The following is a 19,561-nucleotide window of genomic DNA, read 5'->3' on the forward strand; positions in this document are numbered from 1 at the left end:
GCTCACACCTGGCAGGCCTGCTGTTGGGAACTGTGAGGACATTAATCAAGTTCAGCCTCCATGTTGTCATTCCCTTCCTGCCAAGCAGGACGAAAGGGTGTATATTTTTCTTAAAATAACTGTATGGGGTAGGTGTCATCCCATTTTATAAATAAACTGTAGTGCAGAGAGGTTAAGCCTGTTGCCTCAGGACACACAGGCGTCGGGGCCCAGCATGTGAACTTCATCTGTTTCCAGACCTAGCAGGTTGACTCTTCAGCCTGCCTTCCCTGAGCGACTCTCATCCCAGTGGGAGAGGGTGAGAGCCCCTGGGCTCCCTGGTCCTAGACAGGGTCCCAGCAGCCTGGCCCACTTTCAGCTAAAAGCCCCTGGTTGGGGTGGGGCTCAGCTGCCTTTGGCTGGGACTGAGCTGTCCTGCAAGCCTCTGGGCAGTCCAGCTGGAGGCCCCCAGCAGGGGCAAACATTCTGAGACCACTGGAACAATATCCACCCTCCAGACTCGGCCCTGCTGGCGGCACAGTGGTGTCCCCCCAGGCTTCTGGGATAGCCCTGGCCATCCCTGACTCCCAGGACCCAGCTCTGGAATGAAAGTGTGGGTGAGGAGGCCTTCAGCCCACTTTCAGGGGAGCAGGCAAAGGAGGGCTCAGCACTGCGCTGCCTGGAGTGAGCTGGGGAGATCCAGGTATCTCTGTGTAAGGGGCAGGCCTGTGGGTAAGGGAGCAGACGGGAAGGTGGGGAGAGGTTTGACCTGGCTGTCAGGGAGGGCTTCCTAGAGGAAGTGGCAGTTAACCTGAGCTAAGATAAGGGAGGTGGAGGTGGCTGCTCTGAGGCAGATTGCATCTGTGTGTGTGTGGCTGTGCGCTGCCCTGGAAGATGGAGAAGACTGAGTCTGCCCACCGGAGAGCTCTCTTCAGACTCTTCATGAATCCGGGGCCACTGTCATGGCAGCTGTCCCACGACTCCCCTGACATGCTTCCAGATGAGTGTGCTGGGCCCCAGACAAGCACTTCGCTCATCTCTTCAGCATCATGATTAATGTACGCGCCACCTGCAGACTCTGCAGTCCCTTCTGAAAGAGGAAATGGAGACAGAGGTTTAATAGCTTGGCCACTCGGCTACGAGCGGCAGGCCTGGAGTCTGTGTCCATCCTGGTGCCTCTGAGTGGCCCCCTCAGCCCCTGTCCACAGCCCTCCCCGACAGAGGGGACCCCAGCATGGCCCTCTCCCAGGCTCCTCAGGGCAGGCAGCTCTGCTTCACTTGCCCAGCAGCCCTCTCCTTTGGACCACAGAGAAGAACCGAGGTTGTCCAGGCAACCGCCACCTCAAACTCTGAAGCTGGGGGTGGGGTGAGAAGTCCAGGGACAGCTTAAAGGGAAGCGGTGACCCGGGAGGAAGGGAGAGAAAAGCAGGCTGGCTTCCAGCTGGTCCATTCCAAGGAGCCACGTTATGACCCCCTCCCCACAACTCTCCCACTGAGGCCTCCGGGGTCCTTATCCCCGGCGGGGTCCGGATTCTGTTCCCCAGGAAGAAGGAAAGTTTCCCAAAGGCATGGGGAGAGAGGGGTAGCCTACACATCTGTGGAGCTAGGGCTGTGTAGAGCAGGCCATTACCATATGAAAGGAGGAGGCTTGAGCGGTGGTGGGAGGGGCCAAAGCTGTCACTTGGATACCAAAGGCAGCTGGGGATGGTGGAGGGAGCAGGGGCGGGGAGGCAGCGACGGAGGGCCCCAAACTGGGGGGGAGGGAGTAGGCTGCTGGGGCCACATCCTCCCCATTTAGGGCACACACCACTTCCTCCCACTTGCGACTCCTCTCTGGCCCGGGGGGACACTCACAGAGGTGGCAGGACGGTGCTGGAACTGGACTGCTCCAGGACCCTCTGGGTGACCTGCCACTGTGCCCCTGAAGAAAGAGAGTCAAATTTTAAGGACAAAGGAGTCGCCTAAGACTCCAAAGAACAGGAACTGTGGTGGGAACGGGGAGGTGGGGGGCTTGGGGAGGCACTTCTTGCTGTGTAGAGGCTGGATGAGGGGGCTGTCACTCCCAGGCAGGGAGTTCAGGGAGTTCCAGGTCTGAGGTGTAACAATCTGCAGCTCAGCTCGCCTGCCCTCTGCTTCTGTGGCTGCTTCCAAGGAAATCGCAAGGCTTGCACGCTGCATGCCTCCTCTCCTCCCAAGCTCCTCCCTGGCCTTTGCTTTTTGGGGCCTCCTAATGTCCTCCCCACACTTCCGGTTTAGATCTCTGTCTTGCAGCATCAGCAACTCCCACTTCTTTTACGGCAGGCTGTGGCTGCCTCCAGCATCTCCTGCTAGTTCACAGGCAGCCACCCCTAGGCCTCGGGCTTTCCCTGGGGACGAGGGACCTTCAAACAGAAAATAGCCACTTTGGTAAGAGCCACTTGGCGGCCAGGTCTGTGCTGCGGCAGAGGCTTCCGTCCCTATTGAGTGGCTGTCTAGTGTTCTTGGGGCCCTCTGCGCTTTGTGTCTCTGCTGTTCTGGAAGAGAAGAATGGAACCTTCTCGCTCTTCTTGCCTCCCAGACAGCCTGTCCCTGGCTCAGAACCAATTGCGGTGGAAAGCGGAGGGAGGCAGGCCATGGGAACCACTCCTCTTGCCCTGCTGAGGGTGTCTGGGTGGATGAGGCCCACCACGGACCCAGGCCAGGATGGCTGCTGTGGGGGAGGAGACCGCTGGGGCAGCAGTGACAGCCAAGAGTAGCGAGCGAGAGAGAAAAGACCAGTGTTTACTGGCTTGCGGGGAGGCAGCTATCACCAGGGCTACAAGACTCTGTGAAGAAACACGTGCACTTCCAAGTTTGTGGTAAAATGAAAGACACTTGGCAGCTGGGCAGGACTTTTGTGTTTTTTTTTTTTTTTTGAGGAGTCTCACTCTGTCGCCAGGCTGAAGTGCAGTGGCGCCATCTTGGCTCACTGCAACCTCCACCTCCCGGGTTCAAGCGATTCTCCTGCCTCAGCCTCCCAAGTAGCTGGGACTACAGGTGCATGCCGCCCTGCCCAGCTAATTTTTTTTTTTTTTTTGAGACAGAGTCTCACTCTGTTGGCCAGGCTGGAGTGCAATGGCACGATCTCGGCTCACTGCAAACTCTGCCTTCCAGGCTCAAGCAATTCTGCCTCAGCCTCCCGAGTAGCTGGGATTACAGGTATGTGCCACCACGCCTGGCTAATTTTTGTATTTTTAGTAGAGATGGGGTTTCACCATGTTGACCAGGCTGGTCTTGAACCCCTGAGCTCAAGTGATCTATCCGCCTTGGCCTCCCAAAGTGTTGGGATTAACAGGCGCGAGCCACCGCGCCTGGCCAGGACTTTCTTTCTGGTGACTGGGTCAGGGAGGGCCAGGGAGCTGGGAAGTGGCAGAGCGGGGACTCCGGGCAGCTTTGCCCAGGTTCTCTGCATTACTGTGAGTGGCACAGTTCTCCAAGGCCCAGCTAGATTTAAGGGCCTTCCTATAGGTCTAGAAAGCGCAGACTCGAGCGCAGACTCGAAGAGTAGGAAGCCAGTAATCTAAAAAAGGCAGGCACAGGCTGTGCTGGTGGAGCCAGTGACAGCTAGAGCCCTGTGTGTCTCCAGGGCAGACCTGGCATTCCGGGGTCAGACCTGGTGATTTCACCCGGGAGCTACAAGTAGAGACGATCTTTCTTCTTGAATTAGTTTCTGGCAGTTGCTCTAGTTTGGGGGTGGGATGGGGTGGAGAATTAGTGAAGTAAGAGAAACGAACATTAAGGGAAGTCGCAGGCTCTATAGCAGAGAGAGAGAGAGAGAGAGAGACAGAGAGAGAGAGAGAGAGAGAGAGAGAGAGAGAGAGAGAGAGACAACGCCGTCCCGTCCCCAGCAGCAGCTGCTCGGTGCAGAATCTGGCTCCTGAAACTATGGAAATTAACCTTCGCATTGGGAGAAGCCTCTCCTCAAGAGCTTTGGGGGTGAATGGGGAGTATCCCTTCTACAGGAACCAGGAACAGGAATAAATCACAGCACCAACCAAGACTTCACAGGCAATTTATTATTTTTTTTTTGAAAGGGCTGAGGGGGACTTTACAAGGGTCTGAAGCTGGTAACTAGAAAGAAAGCTAAATAAAATACAAAGCCAGTATGTTGTGGCAAAATTCCAGAAAACACACTGAAAAAAATCTTTACAGTTTAAAACTGCTTCACTTTATACATAATTACAAATTAATATACAGCATCTGGGTTTTAACCCGTCTGTTTTATTTAATATGATTTAGCACAGAAATGTCCATAGAACATTTGGAAACGAGCAATGAGAGCAGAGGTATCCGGTGTATCCCAACCACCCTCCTGCGGATCCCTGCGCCTCCCCTGCGCACCTCACGCAGGCAGCAGCACACAGGTGACCACAGGCTAAGCCTGAACCGCAGGAAAACTCACCAGGCACGCCCCATGGCCAGGGCTCGGGGACTGCCCATGCCCTCAGGTGGTGAAGAAAGGCAGGGGAAAAGCTCAGGCCAGGGAAGGTGGGGGTGAGTGCTTCCTGTGGCAGTCCCCCTGGAGCGCAGCACAGGCGGTCCCACCTGCTTGTAGGGCAGGTCACCTACTTCGGTGGCAGGGGACAGTCAGTGGGGGGTCGCCCGCCTTTAACCCTTAGTGAGATAGAGAATTCATGGCCTATCAATCTTTTGACAATTAAATTAGATGAGTACTTGGAAAGATGCCTTTATTTTCCCTTCCTCCCCACCGCCCCCCTTTTATGGCAGCATTGAAACACTTTTCATTTTAAAGCCTGACCAGCAGGTAGTAGATTCCAAGGCTCTGGTTAACTAGGAATGCTTTGCTACATTGAAAGGCAAGTTCAAAACCAAGCCCAAACTCCCTGCCCTCTTCTTTGTCTCTGAGGATGGACGAGAGCGACGGGGCTGGCTGGGACATATCCGTAGGTGGCTGCACACCTAGTTGGTCCTGTTGAAGGAAGGCAAGGCACACAGATCTCCAGCAGCCGCCGCCCCCATTTCATCCACAGGGTTATTTCTAGGCTCCCACATTCCAAGGACATCCAAACGCAGAGGGTGCACATCGTTCTGAAGTGTCTGGGGTCACCTCACAGCCACCCTCTTTGTGACCACTGAAGCCCAGTCACCAGGACTGTCTTTCTAAACCCCCTCCCAGGGCCTGGCTGTCCTCTGGGCACAGTTGGGGCACCCATCATTAGAGTAAACCTCAACTCCAATGCAAATACCAAAATCCCTGGGAAGAAAGACCTGGCTACAGAAAAAGAGCCCTAGAGACAAAAATGATGAACTAGAAAGCACTTCTGTGGACAGCAACTTCTGGATCAAGTTCTGGCCTCTAAGGTTATGGTCCCACCCTCTACTAAGGCAGGGTCTATCTAGTTCAACCCTTGCACACACTAACACCTCCCTTCCCACATGAAGAAACAACGCCAAGGGTCTCCAAACTTTGTGCTCATGACTAATACTGAGGCCTCAGGAAGGTAACAAATATGGGAGAAAATGAGCAAAGGGGCGACTCTGAATAGAGTATTACCCTGAGACACAGAAGGGGAAAAAAGGTAAGATTCGTACCTTTCCAAAAAACCTTGGTAAGGATTCTTTCCCCCAGATAGCTCTCACGGGGGTAGAGGGAGTACTGGCAAAGGCTGAAAGTGGCAGTTTGCACGTTTTTAAACCTCTCCATTTTCTAAAAAGAAAACAGTCAATACATTTGATTGTCTTGAAAATGAAGCCAACCGTGACAGCATTTAAAGTGCACATGTCACCCAACTGGAATGACGACTGAGATGACTGGAATTGAGAGAAGACGCAGTCTCCTTCCAGAAAGCTCACTCGATTCTGAAAATCTGGGGGCTCTGGATAGGAACTCCATCTTTCCCCCAAAACTTAAGCACAATTTCAGGCACCTGATTTCTTCAGCTTGATGGAGAACATGGCATCCTGGTGTGGAAACAGTATGGGGAATTCAGTCTGAGTCACCCCAGAAAACAACCCCTTCTCATGTGAGAGAAACCAAGACAGGCCATTAGATCCAGCAACTAGAACACTGTCAAGGCCATGTGCAAAAGCACAGGCAGCCACCATCCCAGGTAAACCCCCAGGACAGGAACAAATCCCCTTAAGGACAACTCCAAGGGGGAAGAGAGATGACGAAGGTATGTAAGCACAGGTCTTGGTAAGTGGTTCCCTTTCGGCACTGCAGACTGTATTCCTGGATGAAGTTGGGTGGCTTGAGGGAATTCTGGGCACTACCTTCTGATTTTAAACTTGTCCAACCAGAACCTGCCGAAATCGTTTTGAGTGAGGGAGGTCTGGGCAGATGTGAAATCTCCATTTTTAAAAAAGACCACCAAAACAACCAAAGCAGGTGAAACATCACAGCTAGGGGGGCAAGAGACACTCTAACATTGATGTCAACCTCTGTGGCAACATGCTCTAACTTCAGCATCCATGGTGTTTTTGTGAAGAGCATGTACACAAGTAAATCCAATCAGCACCAACCTCTTATCGTTCCAAACCCAGACAACAGGGGCACCCAGCCTACATTTACAAAGAGAAGAATGCAGGTTCAGTACTGCCCTCCTGCGAATCCCAGTAGGGGAACTCGGAGCTAGTGACCAGAACAGATAGCCAAGCCCTGGGGTAGATCTCAGGAAAGTCACAATGATTCAGCTGTAACTTGGAGTTGTATGGACTGGTGGAAGAAAGCAACTTAACTTTTTGTTTAGGGTCTTTGCAAGGGGACATGATATTTTCAATAGAAAAATCAGCAGGTTTTGGCCTTAAAGTCTGTTTCTGAAGGCTGGGTATTCTCCATGACAGAAAAAAGCAAAGGCAGCTCAGAGGTGGTGAGTTTCTTCATTCTCAAACAAGGGAGAAGATATCCTTTGATTAAAGAATGAGGCGGGGTGGGGGACGGAAGGACATGGACCCTTCCCTTTAAAATTTCATCTGGGCCTTCAAGGCACTTCAAAAGACACAGAGTGAGCGGTGCTGGCTGCCACTTCACTCAATATTGACTGGATAGTTTAGACTGTTGGGCTAGTCCTGGCTCACCCTTAAAAAAGAAAAACACACACACACACACACACAATAAATAAAACAAATCTAGGCTACAAATTTTAAACCAGACCTCTTTCAAATAAACTGAAAGATAAATATCTCCATCTGCAAGGCCAGCTTGCAATTCATCAATAAGCACCAAGTTACAGATTTTTCTTTTTTTAAGTGTGCTCAAAGCCCCTTGCTTCTGAGGGGCAAAAAAGCAAGAACTGAAGGCCACGTCGGAAGCACAAAATTTTCCAGGGCCTCCCTTCTGGTGTACGGGGCCTCAGAGGGCAACATTACCATGAACTGTCCTGCACACACCAGCTGGGGAAAGCCTCAAGTGAACACAGATCAAAACACGGCGCGAAAAGCAAAAGCAAAGCTGAGCAGCAGGCAGCATCTGTACCCTCTTTCAGGGGCAGAGCACAATTCAACAACAGACCTTCAGATACATTTTTGAAGAAATCCAATTTTGCCAAGGCCTCCTAACACAAGAAGGGCGCTTTCACAACCACGCCCTCTGGGCCAGCTCCTCTCCAGACGCGCACTGGCAGGAACCGCCACACACGGCTTCACCCTTCGCCTGAACCCACCTCCCAGCCAGCTCTCCTAGCTTCAGAACACAGCTTCTGCCTGGCCCCTGGTGGTGGTGTGCCCATAGGGCGTGCCCTCACCCGCAAGGGCCAGGCAGCTGCTGTCTGGGAGAGGCACGACAGGGGCTCAGGAACACAGCCAGGAGGCCGTAGCCACTTCTGAGTGGTCAGTAACAACCAAAAAGTGTCACCCTGCAGGGATACTGGTGAGTGGGCCTCTTCACTTTATCCGTGCCCAAAACATGTGGGTAAACATCCCGGAAAACCAGGGTATTCCTTCTGGATCTGATGACAAAATGAGATACTATGGGTTGTTTTGTTGCTTTAGTGCCTGAAACACCGAGATCGAGGTGGTGCAGATCACGTCTTTTATACACATCAAGCCTTCTCTCACTGGTTTCACAAATGTTTGTCATCCCTAAAATGAAATGAGAAATACATGCAAAACATGGGTGATACGTGCACGGGATGGGTTTAGAGGGAAACCAGTCTCTGAGGATTACTGGGTGAAGTGCTGATATGCAGGAGCTCTGGGTCCATCCAGGCACTGCCCCTGTGCTGAGCTAAGGTGACCAGACATCTGGTACAAACTGGGCCTTCTTCTAGCATTCCCCATGTATATATGCAGACAGGTCCCCATGTATGGACACAGATCAAGTCCAAAACATCTTCTGTTTGGTTTCGTGTTCCCCCAAATAAAAGGCAGTCAGAGGTTCAGACCTTACTTGGATACACTCTTTCAGCCTTTAGGAATTCCTGACATGTCCAAAACCATCACCTGTACTTACGAGGCCACTACTTTCAGTGTAATCCTGAGTAGGGCCAGCCCAACCTGAGAGTCCTGGGCAGTCACAAATCATGGCCGAAGCAGAGTCTGGGCCTCCTTCCCCACCCTGATACTCAAGATCATCTGTTCCTTCTTGTCCAGGACCTGGGGCCGCCCAGGAGGACTGGACGCTGAGGAGCAGTGGGTGTCCAGTGTAAGAGACTTGTGCACGTGGGGACAGCAGGAGAGGTGGGCTGGCCAGGATCAGGAGGCAGCTGCCTCAGCAGAGAGGAAGAGGGTCAGCAGAAGATCTCTTCACCCTCTGCTGATACTTCTGATGTGGGACCATCTGGAAATGTGAAAACCAAGAATGAAAAAAATTCAGAAAAACTGTTCCTTTCATTGAACTTCCTCCCCAAACCAGTGTCTTCTGTAATGCAAATAGGTGACGGGGGCTTATGGGCAATTGACTCTCTGCACACTGGGGTTTCTGAACAAATTTGGTTAATAAGGTTATTGGTGATATCCTTCACTGTCTAATGCTCCCTTTAACTTTTAATAAGCACTAGAATTTATGAAGAGGCCTGGAAAATGTACATTTTTCTTTAACCTGCCCTACAGAAAGGAGAGATCAATCCTAAAGAGAAGGATTCAGGGGGAAAAGTGGCACATGAACGGGGAGGCATTTAGTAGAATTCAACCGCGGGCTCTGTGGCCGCTGGCACATTAGTTAGCCTCCGTGAGCTTCAGTTTCCTCACTTCCTTTGGGGTTAGCAGTGCCAACTTCATACAGCCATTTGAGAGTTAAATCACCAAATGCTAGCTGTTTGCAATGACTTCTCTAGGCCCAGAAAGGCAAGGAGGACTTGAATTACTTCACTGAGAGGTGAGCTGCAGTTCCTCAATTGGATAATGCCTTGAAAATGAAACCTATGCTTTCTGCTTTTGCACATGTGCCACACACAGTGGGTTCTTAATGTTTGTTGCATGAGCGCTCTTAGTAAGCGGAGCTGGTGAGAAGGATAGCGGTTTGGCTTCTGAGCATCTGAACTGTACCCTTTTCAACCCTGCCCCATGCCACTAAAATCTACCCTCTCTCAGAATGCACAGACACCATGGCCACAGGGAGAGCAGGTGTGCGTGACTCACCACCGGGCTGAGAGCGGCTGGTTTTGTTCTTCTTTTTTTTCTCCTTCTTTTCCTTTGGCTTAGCTAACCCAAACAGGCGGGTAGAGGCAGAGGTGGACACAGGGGCCTGGCTCTGCCCTTCTGGTCCTTTGTTTGTCTGGCTGGTTGAACTCAGTATGTGAAAAGGCCCCTTATCTTTGTGTGTCCGAGAGATGCTGTTCCTTTTTGGGGACACTGAAAGGTCTGAGTCCAATGACCCTGATTTGGCTATCGAAGGTGCAGATGGCGAGGGGGGCTCCTCAGGACTGGGGAAGAACGATGGGATCCTCATCAGCTTGCTGTGTGGATGGGAAACCTGTACATATTCAAGAGAAGGGTTTCACTTGGAGGCTGTCAGCGTCCCTGATGCCTACTCAATAAATCCTGGCTGAATTCAACTGGGTGTGCTGGCTGGGTACTTACCCACCTCTGTAAACTCTACAGAGCTCACTTCTATGGATTGCATAGAGCTCAAAGGTTTCATTAGCTGCCCTCCCCCAAGTAGTATCTATAAACATGTTAAAAATACCGCCTTCAATACTGTTAATACTTTTACTACATACGCAAACACCGGCGTCATAAAAAACTGATAGTACCTTTGATGGGGTGATTTAGAAAAGAATTCCCATTTCCTGAAGAAAGAAGGAGAGCTGCTTAAGACTGCTCTGCACAGGGATGCAGGGAAGTATTTTAGGGCAAAGAGATTACAGACACCTGTTCAGGTTAGAGGGTAAGTGGAAAAGCCGAGCTTACACCAAGAATCCTACTCAAAGGTTAAACCAGAGATAAAGAGGATCATCTAATCTGGGTTCTCTTAGCTGCCTGGGAACCCTCCTTTGTCAAAGCACTGATGATTGTATTGGGATGGGGTGGAATCCCTCCTTATGTCATAAAAAGCAACACACAGCATTGGCTGCTCCCCCTTGCCCAATATATTTGGCAACATCTGCCGAAAGCTACAACTGCCCCCTACTCTGGAAGATGTCAGTATAATTTTCTTTCATGGTCCAAGGTCAATCAGTCAAACAAACAGCAATATGATATGCATTTCAAAACACAGGCAGATCTGTGTACACCCAGGCTCTCCATCTGCCACAAGCATCCATATTTTGGAATAACCAAGCAATATCACTGAAATAAGCTCAGGAGTGAGTGTGCTGAATTACCAAAAGCTTTCCAAGATAAGCAGCAGCTATAGAGAAAGAAAAGTTTCATCAGCAGTAGAGAGGCAAATCAGGAACTATGCAGAGTGCAGCTGTCTCAACATCCCCAAGCAAGAATATCATCTGTTCACAAGAGGAGTGGCCGCCTTCCCTAGTTGCTGGGATGGGCGTTTCCCTCTGTAACTGCCTCCCACCCATCCTGCCACATGGGTTCTTCCAGCAACTCTGGCCTGACAGCCATTTCCTGCTGTCTCAGGACCACAGGCACCACATGTTCTGGGGGATCTTTTATTCTTGCTGTGCTTCCCCATTAAGCTACAAGTTCCTTCAGGTCAGGACCATGCCTGACTTCTAATGTGACACAGAGCAGTGGGGTTGCTCCTAAAATCCTGGATGGCTGATGGCCATTTTCTCAGATACATGGAGGCTCCTCTAGCTGTTGCCAACTCTAAGTATCCATTACTGCCTGGCCAAAATGCCCCAGCACTTCCATTCTCTTCTTCAGTCTCCTAGAGATGCAAAAAGCAGAAAAAGACTTTCTCTCTCTGCCTCTCTTTCAGGGTAAAACAAAGATTCTGTTTGTTTTTTTGAGACAGAGTTGCTCAGGCTGGAGTGCAGTGGCGAGATCTCGGCTCACTGCAATCCCCACCTCCCAGGTTCAAGCCGATTCTCATGCCTCAGACTCCCAAGTAGCTGCGATTATAGGTGTCTGCCACCACACCCGGCTAATTTTTGTATTTTTAGTAGAGATGCGGTTTTGCCATGTTGACCAGGCTGGTCTCAAACTCCTGACCTCAACAGATCCGCCTGCCTTGGCCTCCCAAGGTGCTGGGATTACAGGCGTGAGCCACTGTGTCCAGCTACAAAGATTCTTAAAAACTTTTTTTTTTTTTTTAGTAGAGACAGTCTCCCTCTGTTGCTCAGGCTGGTCAAGCTACCCTCTCACCTCAGCCTCCTAAAGTACTGGGATCACAGGCATGAGCCACTGCATCTTGCCAAAAACAGGCTCTATATTTCTGCTCACTTTCTTACTATGCTTAGTACACAGGGGTTCTTAATATCATTGTTAGGTTGCTCTCGGCAGGGAGTGCCATTACCTGACACAGGTCCCGTTCTGTCTGCCTCTGGCTGAGCCGCTCTGCCTCCCGGCGCAGCTGCTCCTGTTCCCTCTCGAGCTGTTTCTGGGCAGCACGCAGTCGCTCCAGGTCATACTGGTATGTGCCCTTCTTCTGCTGGAGCTCCTCCCGCTCCTTTTCCAGGTCCTGCTGCCCCTGCTGCACCTTCTCCTCGCGCTGGGCCAGGAGGGCCTCCCGTTCCCGCAGCTCCCTCTCACGAGCTTCCCACTCGCGCTCACGCCTGCGCTTCTCCTCGAGGTACTGGGCCTGCTGCTTCTGCAGGTTGGCCAGGTCCTGGCGCTGCTTCTCCAGGCTGCGTTGCTTCTCCTGCTCAATGAGGGAGCTCGGACGGGACAAGGTGCGAGTGAGCGCCCTCTCGCTCAGCACCAGTTTCTGGTCCTCAATGTAGCTGTCCTGCTGCAGCACCACACCCTGAGGAGGCACACGGAGGAGAGCCCTGCAACTCTGGCCAGGATGACAGCCAACTTCTGGATCCCTCCTGACCCCACAGCAGGGGGCACCAGGCACTATGATGGACTAGAACTCTCCCCTCATTTTTCAAGCCTATCTAATAAAAATGCTCCAGGATAATTGCAGGCATTTATCACACAAGAACTTCAAAGGTGCACGAACTCACAGGTTTTTGTCAAATCTGGTCACATGCTGTTTGCGGTCACTGGTATTACCTGGGGTACTCTGTGTGTGTGTGTGTTGGAAGTGGGAGAAAGGAATGAGATAGGGCAGATCTTCAAGAAAGGAAGTGAGCAGAATTTGAGGATGTTCCTGGGAAGTCTGAAACGGAAGCTGTATTAGGAAGGCCACTCTCTTCAAATGTACAGAGATATGGGATATAGAAACTTTTATAATCATACTTAAGGCTTTCTAAAGTGAAATAATCTCCCAAGTGCATGTTAGCATGCTATGTGATTTGTAGCATGGTTATCAAGCCATGCCTACAGCACACCAGCTCTTCACTAATTCTAGTCCTGGAAGGTCGATGATACTCTACCCACAGCATTCTGTAACTTTCTCACCACGAGAGCCAGTCTTCCCTAGACTGAGGGCCCCATTTACCCATAAACAGCCTACAAACCTCAAAGATCCAAGTCAACAACAGCCCCAAGCTGCTGTTCTTTAGACAAATAAACGCAGGACGGAAGATGAAGGCACGCACCTGCAGAGTGCTGAGGAGCTCGTGGAGATGAACAATGCTCTGGACAACCTGCTGCCAAAGGAACAAAATGGAAACATTTGTTTCAGGGCTTTATGAATCTCAGAATCCATCACACTAATGTTTACCTGATAAGATGGCTTCTTTAAGATACAACTAAATGCTTGTATCTTTATGAAATATTTTCAAATTGAAAGCACCAAAGAAAGTGAGCACCAGCAGCCAAGAAAAACAAAAGAAGACCAAAGTGACCTGTGTGTAGGAGGAGTATCAGCACAAGTTAAAATGTATTAGAAAGCTTCCAATACTTAAAATGACTAGAATAAAAACAGCATACATCAGTGCAACAGAACAGAAATTTCAGAAACTTCCCATAACAATTTAGCATGTAAGTAGCATTTCAAATCAATGGAAAGAAAAGAATATTCAATTAATTGTTCTGAGAAAATGGCTATATTTCTGAAAAAAATTGAGTTGAGACCTTAGCTCACATTAAAAAAAAAAGGTTCAAATATCTGAAAATGTCAAAGGTGAAAAATAAACCATATTTATGTCCAGCCAGGGCAAGACAGCGAGATCCTATTTCAAAAAGAAAAAAAAAAGGAGCTGGAAGGAACTAGAAGGTTTTCTAATCTTAAAACAGGGAAGGCTTTGCAAACACAGAAGTAATGGAAGAAACCACATGATTTTTTTCAAAAATTTCTATGTAAAAATGTAAAATTAAAATTAAAAGGCAAAGGACTAATAGAAATTCAAATGGAAAAAATCTTTGATTTAAAAAAGGCTCTCATAGAACATTATGACAAAAAAAATACCCTAGTAGAAAAATAGGCCAGGAACACAAACCAGCAATTTGCAGAAGAAATATAAATGGCCAATAGCATTTATATGTCATATTAAAAATGACTCAACCTTATTTGAAATCAAATAAATGCAAAATAAAATAAATGACCCAAACTTATCAAACGAACAAAAACTTAGTAAGAATAATACTCAATGTTGGTAAAAGATGAAAATGGGCACTTGTATGTCTAATGGGTAGTGCCAAGCACTGCAAAACCTTCGTTCAATAGCATTTTGGCATGTCTGGGAAATAATCAGAGAGCTGTGCAAAATACAATGTATGTACAAAGATGTTCTTAGCTCACTGCTTTAAAAGCAAAACGTAGAAAAACAGTTAACTATCAGAAGGATTAAGAAAATTATGGTACACAATAATATGAAGCTGTTCAACAGCATGCTTTGTAAAAATATGCCTTGGGGAAATGCTTTTAATGCATATTAAGAGGAAAAAAAAGCAAGATATGAAGCTCTAGGAAGTATTGATACAAATTATGTAAAACTTTTTATACTATTCATACATATACAACTCGGATATGTTATGTAGAAGGCTGGAAATATAAACAGCAAACATTTAACAGTAGCTATTTTCCAGTGGTGGGATGTTTATTATTAAGTAACTTATGTTACTTATCTACCATGAACATGTATTCCTCTTACAATACTTAAGTCATTTAAAAACAAAACACAAAAATCTTAATTACCAGGCTTAGCTCTTCTGAGAAAATTTTTTACCCCTTATTTTCTTTATTTTTATTTTTTGAGACGGAGACGGAGTTTCACTCTCGTCCAGGCAGGAGTGCAGTGGTGCAATCTCGGCCCACTGCAATCTCCGCCTCCCAGGTTCAAGTGATTCTCCTGCCTCAGCCTCCTGAGTAGCTGGGATTACAGGCGCCCATCACCACGCCTGGCTAATTTTTTGTATTTTTAGTAGAGACAGGGTTTCACCATGTTAGCCAGGCTAGTCTTGAACTCCTGACCTCAAGTGATCCACCCGCCTCGGTCTCCCAAAGTGTTAGGACTACAGGAGTGAGCCACCAAGACTGGCCCCCCTTATTTTATCCTTAATAAGCAGAGAGAAGTAACTGAAGAACCTGCCGACTCCAGCTAAGCATTTATAGTGTCTAATCCATACTGGAATGTCTGAAAAACAAATGGGTCTTCTACTATTTCTTACCCTGATTCTTCTAACTAAATATAGGGGGGAAATTTTGCCATAAAGCAAAATCAAGGCCAGGAGCAATGACTCATGCCTGTAACCCCAGCACTTTGGGAGGCTGAGGCGGGCAGATAAACTGAGGTCAGGAGTTCGAGACCAGCCTGGGCAACATGGTGAAACCCCGTCTCTACTAAAAATACAAAAAAATCAGCCTGGTGCGGTAGTGCGGGCCTGTAGTCCCAGCTACTCTGGAGGCCGAGGCAGGAGAATTGCTTGAACCTGGGAGGCGGAGGCTGCAGTGAGCTAATTTTCAAGCAGCAGATCCAGAGAGCAAGTAGCTTCCATAAGCTCAAGTTTGTCATTTAAAGATAAGCACACTGAAGGATTCCTTCAGGACTCCACTGTATTTAGACTTCTGTGGCAACAAATACAAAACAATATCCTTCTGTATTTTAGGTGGAAAATGGAAAGATTCCCCTTAAAATTTCAAAATAAAGTTCCTTGGAGACTTAATGTACGTTAAAAGCAAGCACAAGAAAAAGAAGAAACACAATCAAAATGCTTGAGAAGTATACTCTAAAAAGCAACTATCATGTATCTGCTTCTAGTCTGCTTACAAAGTCAAATACTCAGAATTAATTTTGGAGATGGCAGTAATCTGAAGATTATGTCACAACGAGTTGGGGGGGCGGTGCACGCGGGATGGGCATCCTTCCAGAAGGACACCAAGGCTGCTTCACAGATAAGACACATATTAAGTTTAAAGCAATACTCAGAGAAGATATGGCTGGGCGTGGTGGCTCAGGCCTGTAATCCCAGCACTTTGGGAGGCCCAGGTGGGCAGACTGCCTGAGGTCAGGAGTTCAAGATCAGCCCAGCCAACATGACAAAACCTCGTCTCTACTAAAAATACAAAAAATTAGTCAGGTGTGGTGGTGTATGCCTGTAATCCCAGCTACTTGGGAGGCCGAGGCAGGGGAATCGCTTGAATCTGGGAGATGGAGGTTGCAGTGAGCCGAGATTGCACCATTGTACTCCAGCCTGGACAACAGAGCAAGATCCGTCTCCCCCACCCCCCAAAAGATGATGATATAACTTGAGTACTTGAAGGATAAGAAATTACTGTGTCAAATTACAAGTTAAATGCCCATGTTCCAGACCTGTGGCTCTTGGTATCAGGCTTGTGATAGAAAAGGCTGCTATGAATTCTACTCAGTGTGCTTAGACCAAAGGAAACCATCACGGGGGTTTTGCGGGCCCTACTTAGAGAAAGCTGATTAAAAGCAAGAAGTGCTGGGTAAGGTGGCTCATGTCTGTCATCCCAGCACCTTGGGAGGCTGAGGCAGGTGGATTGCTTGTGTCCAGGAGTTTGAGATCAGCCTGGGCAACACGGCAAAACCCTGTCTCTACAAAAAATACAAAAGTTAGCCGGGCATGGTGGCACGCATGCCTATAGTCCCAGCTACTCTGGAGGATTGCCTGAGCCTGGGAGGTAGAGGTTGCAGTGAGCTGGGTGATACAGGGAGAGTGAGAAAAAAAAAAAAAAAAAAAAGCAGCAAAAGGCTTCCTTAAGGACAGAGAATCAAAGCCATCTTAGCAGGCAATTCTCTAAGTGGCAAAATTCCAAGACGGTGCCCCTAGGACCAAAAAAAGGGGAAAGGTCAAGGAAACTGACAACTGTATTGTTTACATGTACAGATGATAGCCAGCAGTTAGCCTCTTTGTAACAGCAAAAAGAAAAAAAAGGAACAAAGAATATTCCTAACTTGACAATGGTAACAAACACATATTTTCTTAAATAGCTCATAATGTCCTTACCTCACTGTTTCTTTTAAGCATAAATACCAGGTTAGCATTTCCACCCTATGAAACAAAAACCATACATATAAAAAATGAAGATCTTGATGCAAAAATGACATACAGTGTGTTTCTGTTAGGCTATAGCTTTCCATTTTCTTTCTTTCCTACCACAGCCTCTCACTAAGGTACTGAAGGTTTAAGGTTGAACTATTTATCACTGACACCTTGTAAGAAGGTCAGGTCAGTTTGGAGCACCTGAAACAAACCTCCTAATGAAACCGGTCCTGCCAGGACCATGGTAGAGTTATGAATGTAAACACACTACCCTAAGCCAGTGAGGCCACCAGCCAATAATGTGGAATTCTTAACTGTACTGTTTGTTTTAAAAATGTATTTTCCCTGAAAATAATTTTATTAAAAGCAGCAATTCAGGCATCCAAAACAACATCAAAGTGAAATAATTTCAAAGGTTATGAATTCAGAGGAAAGTGCCAAGGAGGTTCATAGTGTATTTTAAAGAGAAATACCTTTTTTAGGCCACTATCTGATTCCGTTCTCCTAAGATCTTGGCCATCATCTCCCTCTTCCTTCTCGCCTCCTAAACAAAAAATAGGTTTTTTTTTTTTTTTAATTTTAAAGTTGTGAAACAGATTAGCGAAGGAAAGAATATCATATAGGTATCTTGGGGACGTAGTATTTCTGAATCCTACTGATGCCCCCCAAAAGAGGGAGCAGCTTGGTGGCAGCTAAGTGATTACTAATAATTTTATGGATGCAGAAGAGCTGGAAGCAGGAACATGTATTATTACTCTTTTAGCTGATATCTTAGGAAAATCTTTTTTGTTACTCAAAATGAATCTGAGTCTGATTGGCAGGCTCTTGAGTGTCTTAAGATCTCACTAAGAAATTTACTGATTGAATGGGAGCGGAGATGTAGCCACTAAAGTACAACGTAGCTACTAAAGTACAAATCATTTTGAGTTGTGTGGGACAGTCAAGGATTGCCTATAAAAGCTCATGACTTCACATCATTTACCTTTTGAAGCATTCATCTGATGGCTGTCAAATCCTCCAAAGGTTTCTGCTCTCCGGGGCAGGGAAACAGGACCGACCGCACCTTCTTGCTCAATGGGGCTGCTGACAGTTGGCCCAAGTGTGCCTCCCAGATTTCCACTCACCAAGCCCTGAAGGATCTCCACTGGAATAAAGGAAACATGCAAAGCTGACATCTTATCTTTCAATGAGGAGAAAACAAGTTCACAGTATACATGATATGTACAAAGAGCATGATTGGAAATTTCCAAAGAGTGACTGGGTGAGTTCCTTTGCTCAGAGAAGGGTCTCAGCTCAGGGTATGTGTTTTGGTTGGACTCTACTAGAAATTTAGAGATGAGACTTTCCACTTTATATACAAGAGGCTAGGAAATTTGAAAGTGTACAGGGAAGGCAGAGTAATTTACTAGAAGTTACATGGCTTCTGGAATCATATCCAAAGCAGCCAGAAGATATTCCTTGGAAAGTAAGATGGACTGATTTGAGAACAGCAAATAAAACAGTCAGGGTTTCTGGCTTCGCTAATATGGAGTGAGTTCAAGGGGCTAGAGTAGTCTAAGAATTTGCATCTCAACTCTGGCCCACTAGGGTTCTTTTCTAGGGTATGGCTCACAGAAAGAAGAAAGTGGAGAAAATGGAGTAAAAGTTAAACAGGAGAAAAAGAGATAAAGAAAAAGAAGGGCCAGGTGGAATAAGGGAGGGAACCAATAGCAGGAAATCTGATAAGACAAGCCATGTTAAAAAAGAAAACCTACACAAAAATGATAGACGAGTCCTATGGTGTGAGAAAATCTATATGAACCTGTAAACTTAAGACACTAATTTCACATAAAAATGAGCAACAGAAAATATGGAAGTCAAATCCCATATAAAGGGAAAACACAGGTGGGGAAAACACAGGGTCTAACTTCTCTACAGATAACAAAAGCACATCAGAAAGACATGTCCATAAAATAAGTGAGCAAAACACATTCTTGCCTCAGCCTCCTGAGAAGCTGGGACTACAGGCGCACGTCACCACATCCAGCTAATTTTTGTATTTTTAGTAGGGATGGGGTTTCACCATGTGGGCCAGGCTGGTCTTGAACTCCTGACCACCCGCCTTGGCCTCCCAAAGTGCTGGGATTATAGAAATGAGCCACCGCGCCAGGCCCCATCAAACATGCTTCAATTTATGAGTCCATAATAAAAACTATGGGTCACTTTCAGAAGATGTTCATGGTCTTAAAAACTGGTAAATAAATAGAGGGGAAAAATAATCAAGCGTTTATCCTTTTATCTTTTCTTATATGTCACGAAAAAAGAGACAACTAAATTTATGCCCTCTCAATGAAAGAACACACTATAAGGGCACAATTTACCAAAGAGATCAAGTCTGAGTGATTAATTAAGCCTCTGAGAATCCAGCTGCAAATCTGAAGGAAACAGAGGACAGAACTGTATGAATAAAATCCAAACTGTGGGAAACTCTCTAAGTCAAAAAGCTCATATTGTTCAAAGATAAATTATATGGGAAAAAAAAAAGATGGTGAGGGGAACTGTAAATTAAGAATTTTAAGATGCATATCAAAAAAACATAAGCAAAGTAGGCCGGGCGCGGTGGCTCAAGCCTATAATCCCAGCACTTTGGGAGGCCGAGACGGGTGGATCACGAGGTCAGGAGATCGAGACCATCCTGGAAAACACAGTGGAACACCCCTCTCTACTA

General features: G+C 47.4%; 1 protein-coding gene across 2 annotated transcripts in view; it reads right to left on the reverse strand.

The window, feature by feature from the left end:
- Positions 1-3,996: 3,996 nt before the first annotated feature.
- AKAP13 (A kinase (PRKA) anchor protein 13) overlaps positions 3,997-19,561 on the reverse strand; it is a 281,731-nt gene continuing 266,166 nt past the window's right edge. For both annotated transcript variants that reach the window (XM_011996449.1, XM_011996450.1), the window contains 7 exons: positions 17,837-17,998; positions 17,328-17,398; positions 16,819-16,863; positions 13,005-13,055; positions 11,813-12,262; positions 9,535-9,868; positions 3,997-8,734 (listed from right to left, as the gene is read on the reverse strand). In XM_011996449.1, the coding sequence (XP_011851839.1) occupies positions 8,685-8,734; positions 9,535-9,868; positions 11,813-12,262; positions 13,005-13,055; positions 16,819-16,863; positions 17,328-17,398; positions 17,837-17,998 (1,163 nt within the window). In that variant the 3' untranslated portion in view covers positions 3,997-8,684. The remainder of the gene's footprint in view (positions 8,735-9,534; positions 9,869-11,812; positions 12,263-13,004; positions 13,056-16,818; positions 16,864-17,327; positions 17,399-17,836; positions 17,999-19,561) is intronic.

This window comes from Mandrillus leucophaeus, unplaced genomic scaffold, assembly GCF_000951045.1.
Source record: "Mandrillus leucophaeus isolate KB7577 unplaced genomic scaffold, Mleu.le_1.0 Scaffold514, whole genome shotgun sequence".
Classification (NCBI taxonomy): domain Eukaryota; kingdom Metazoa; phylum Chordata; class Mammalia; order Primates; family Cercopithecidae; genus Mandrillus; species Mandrillus leucophaeus.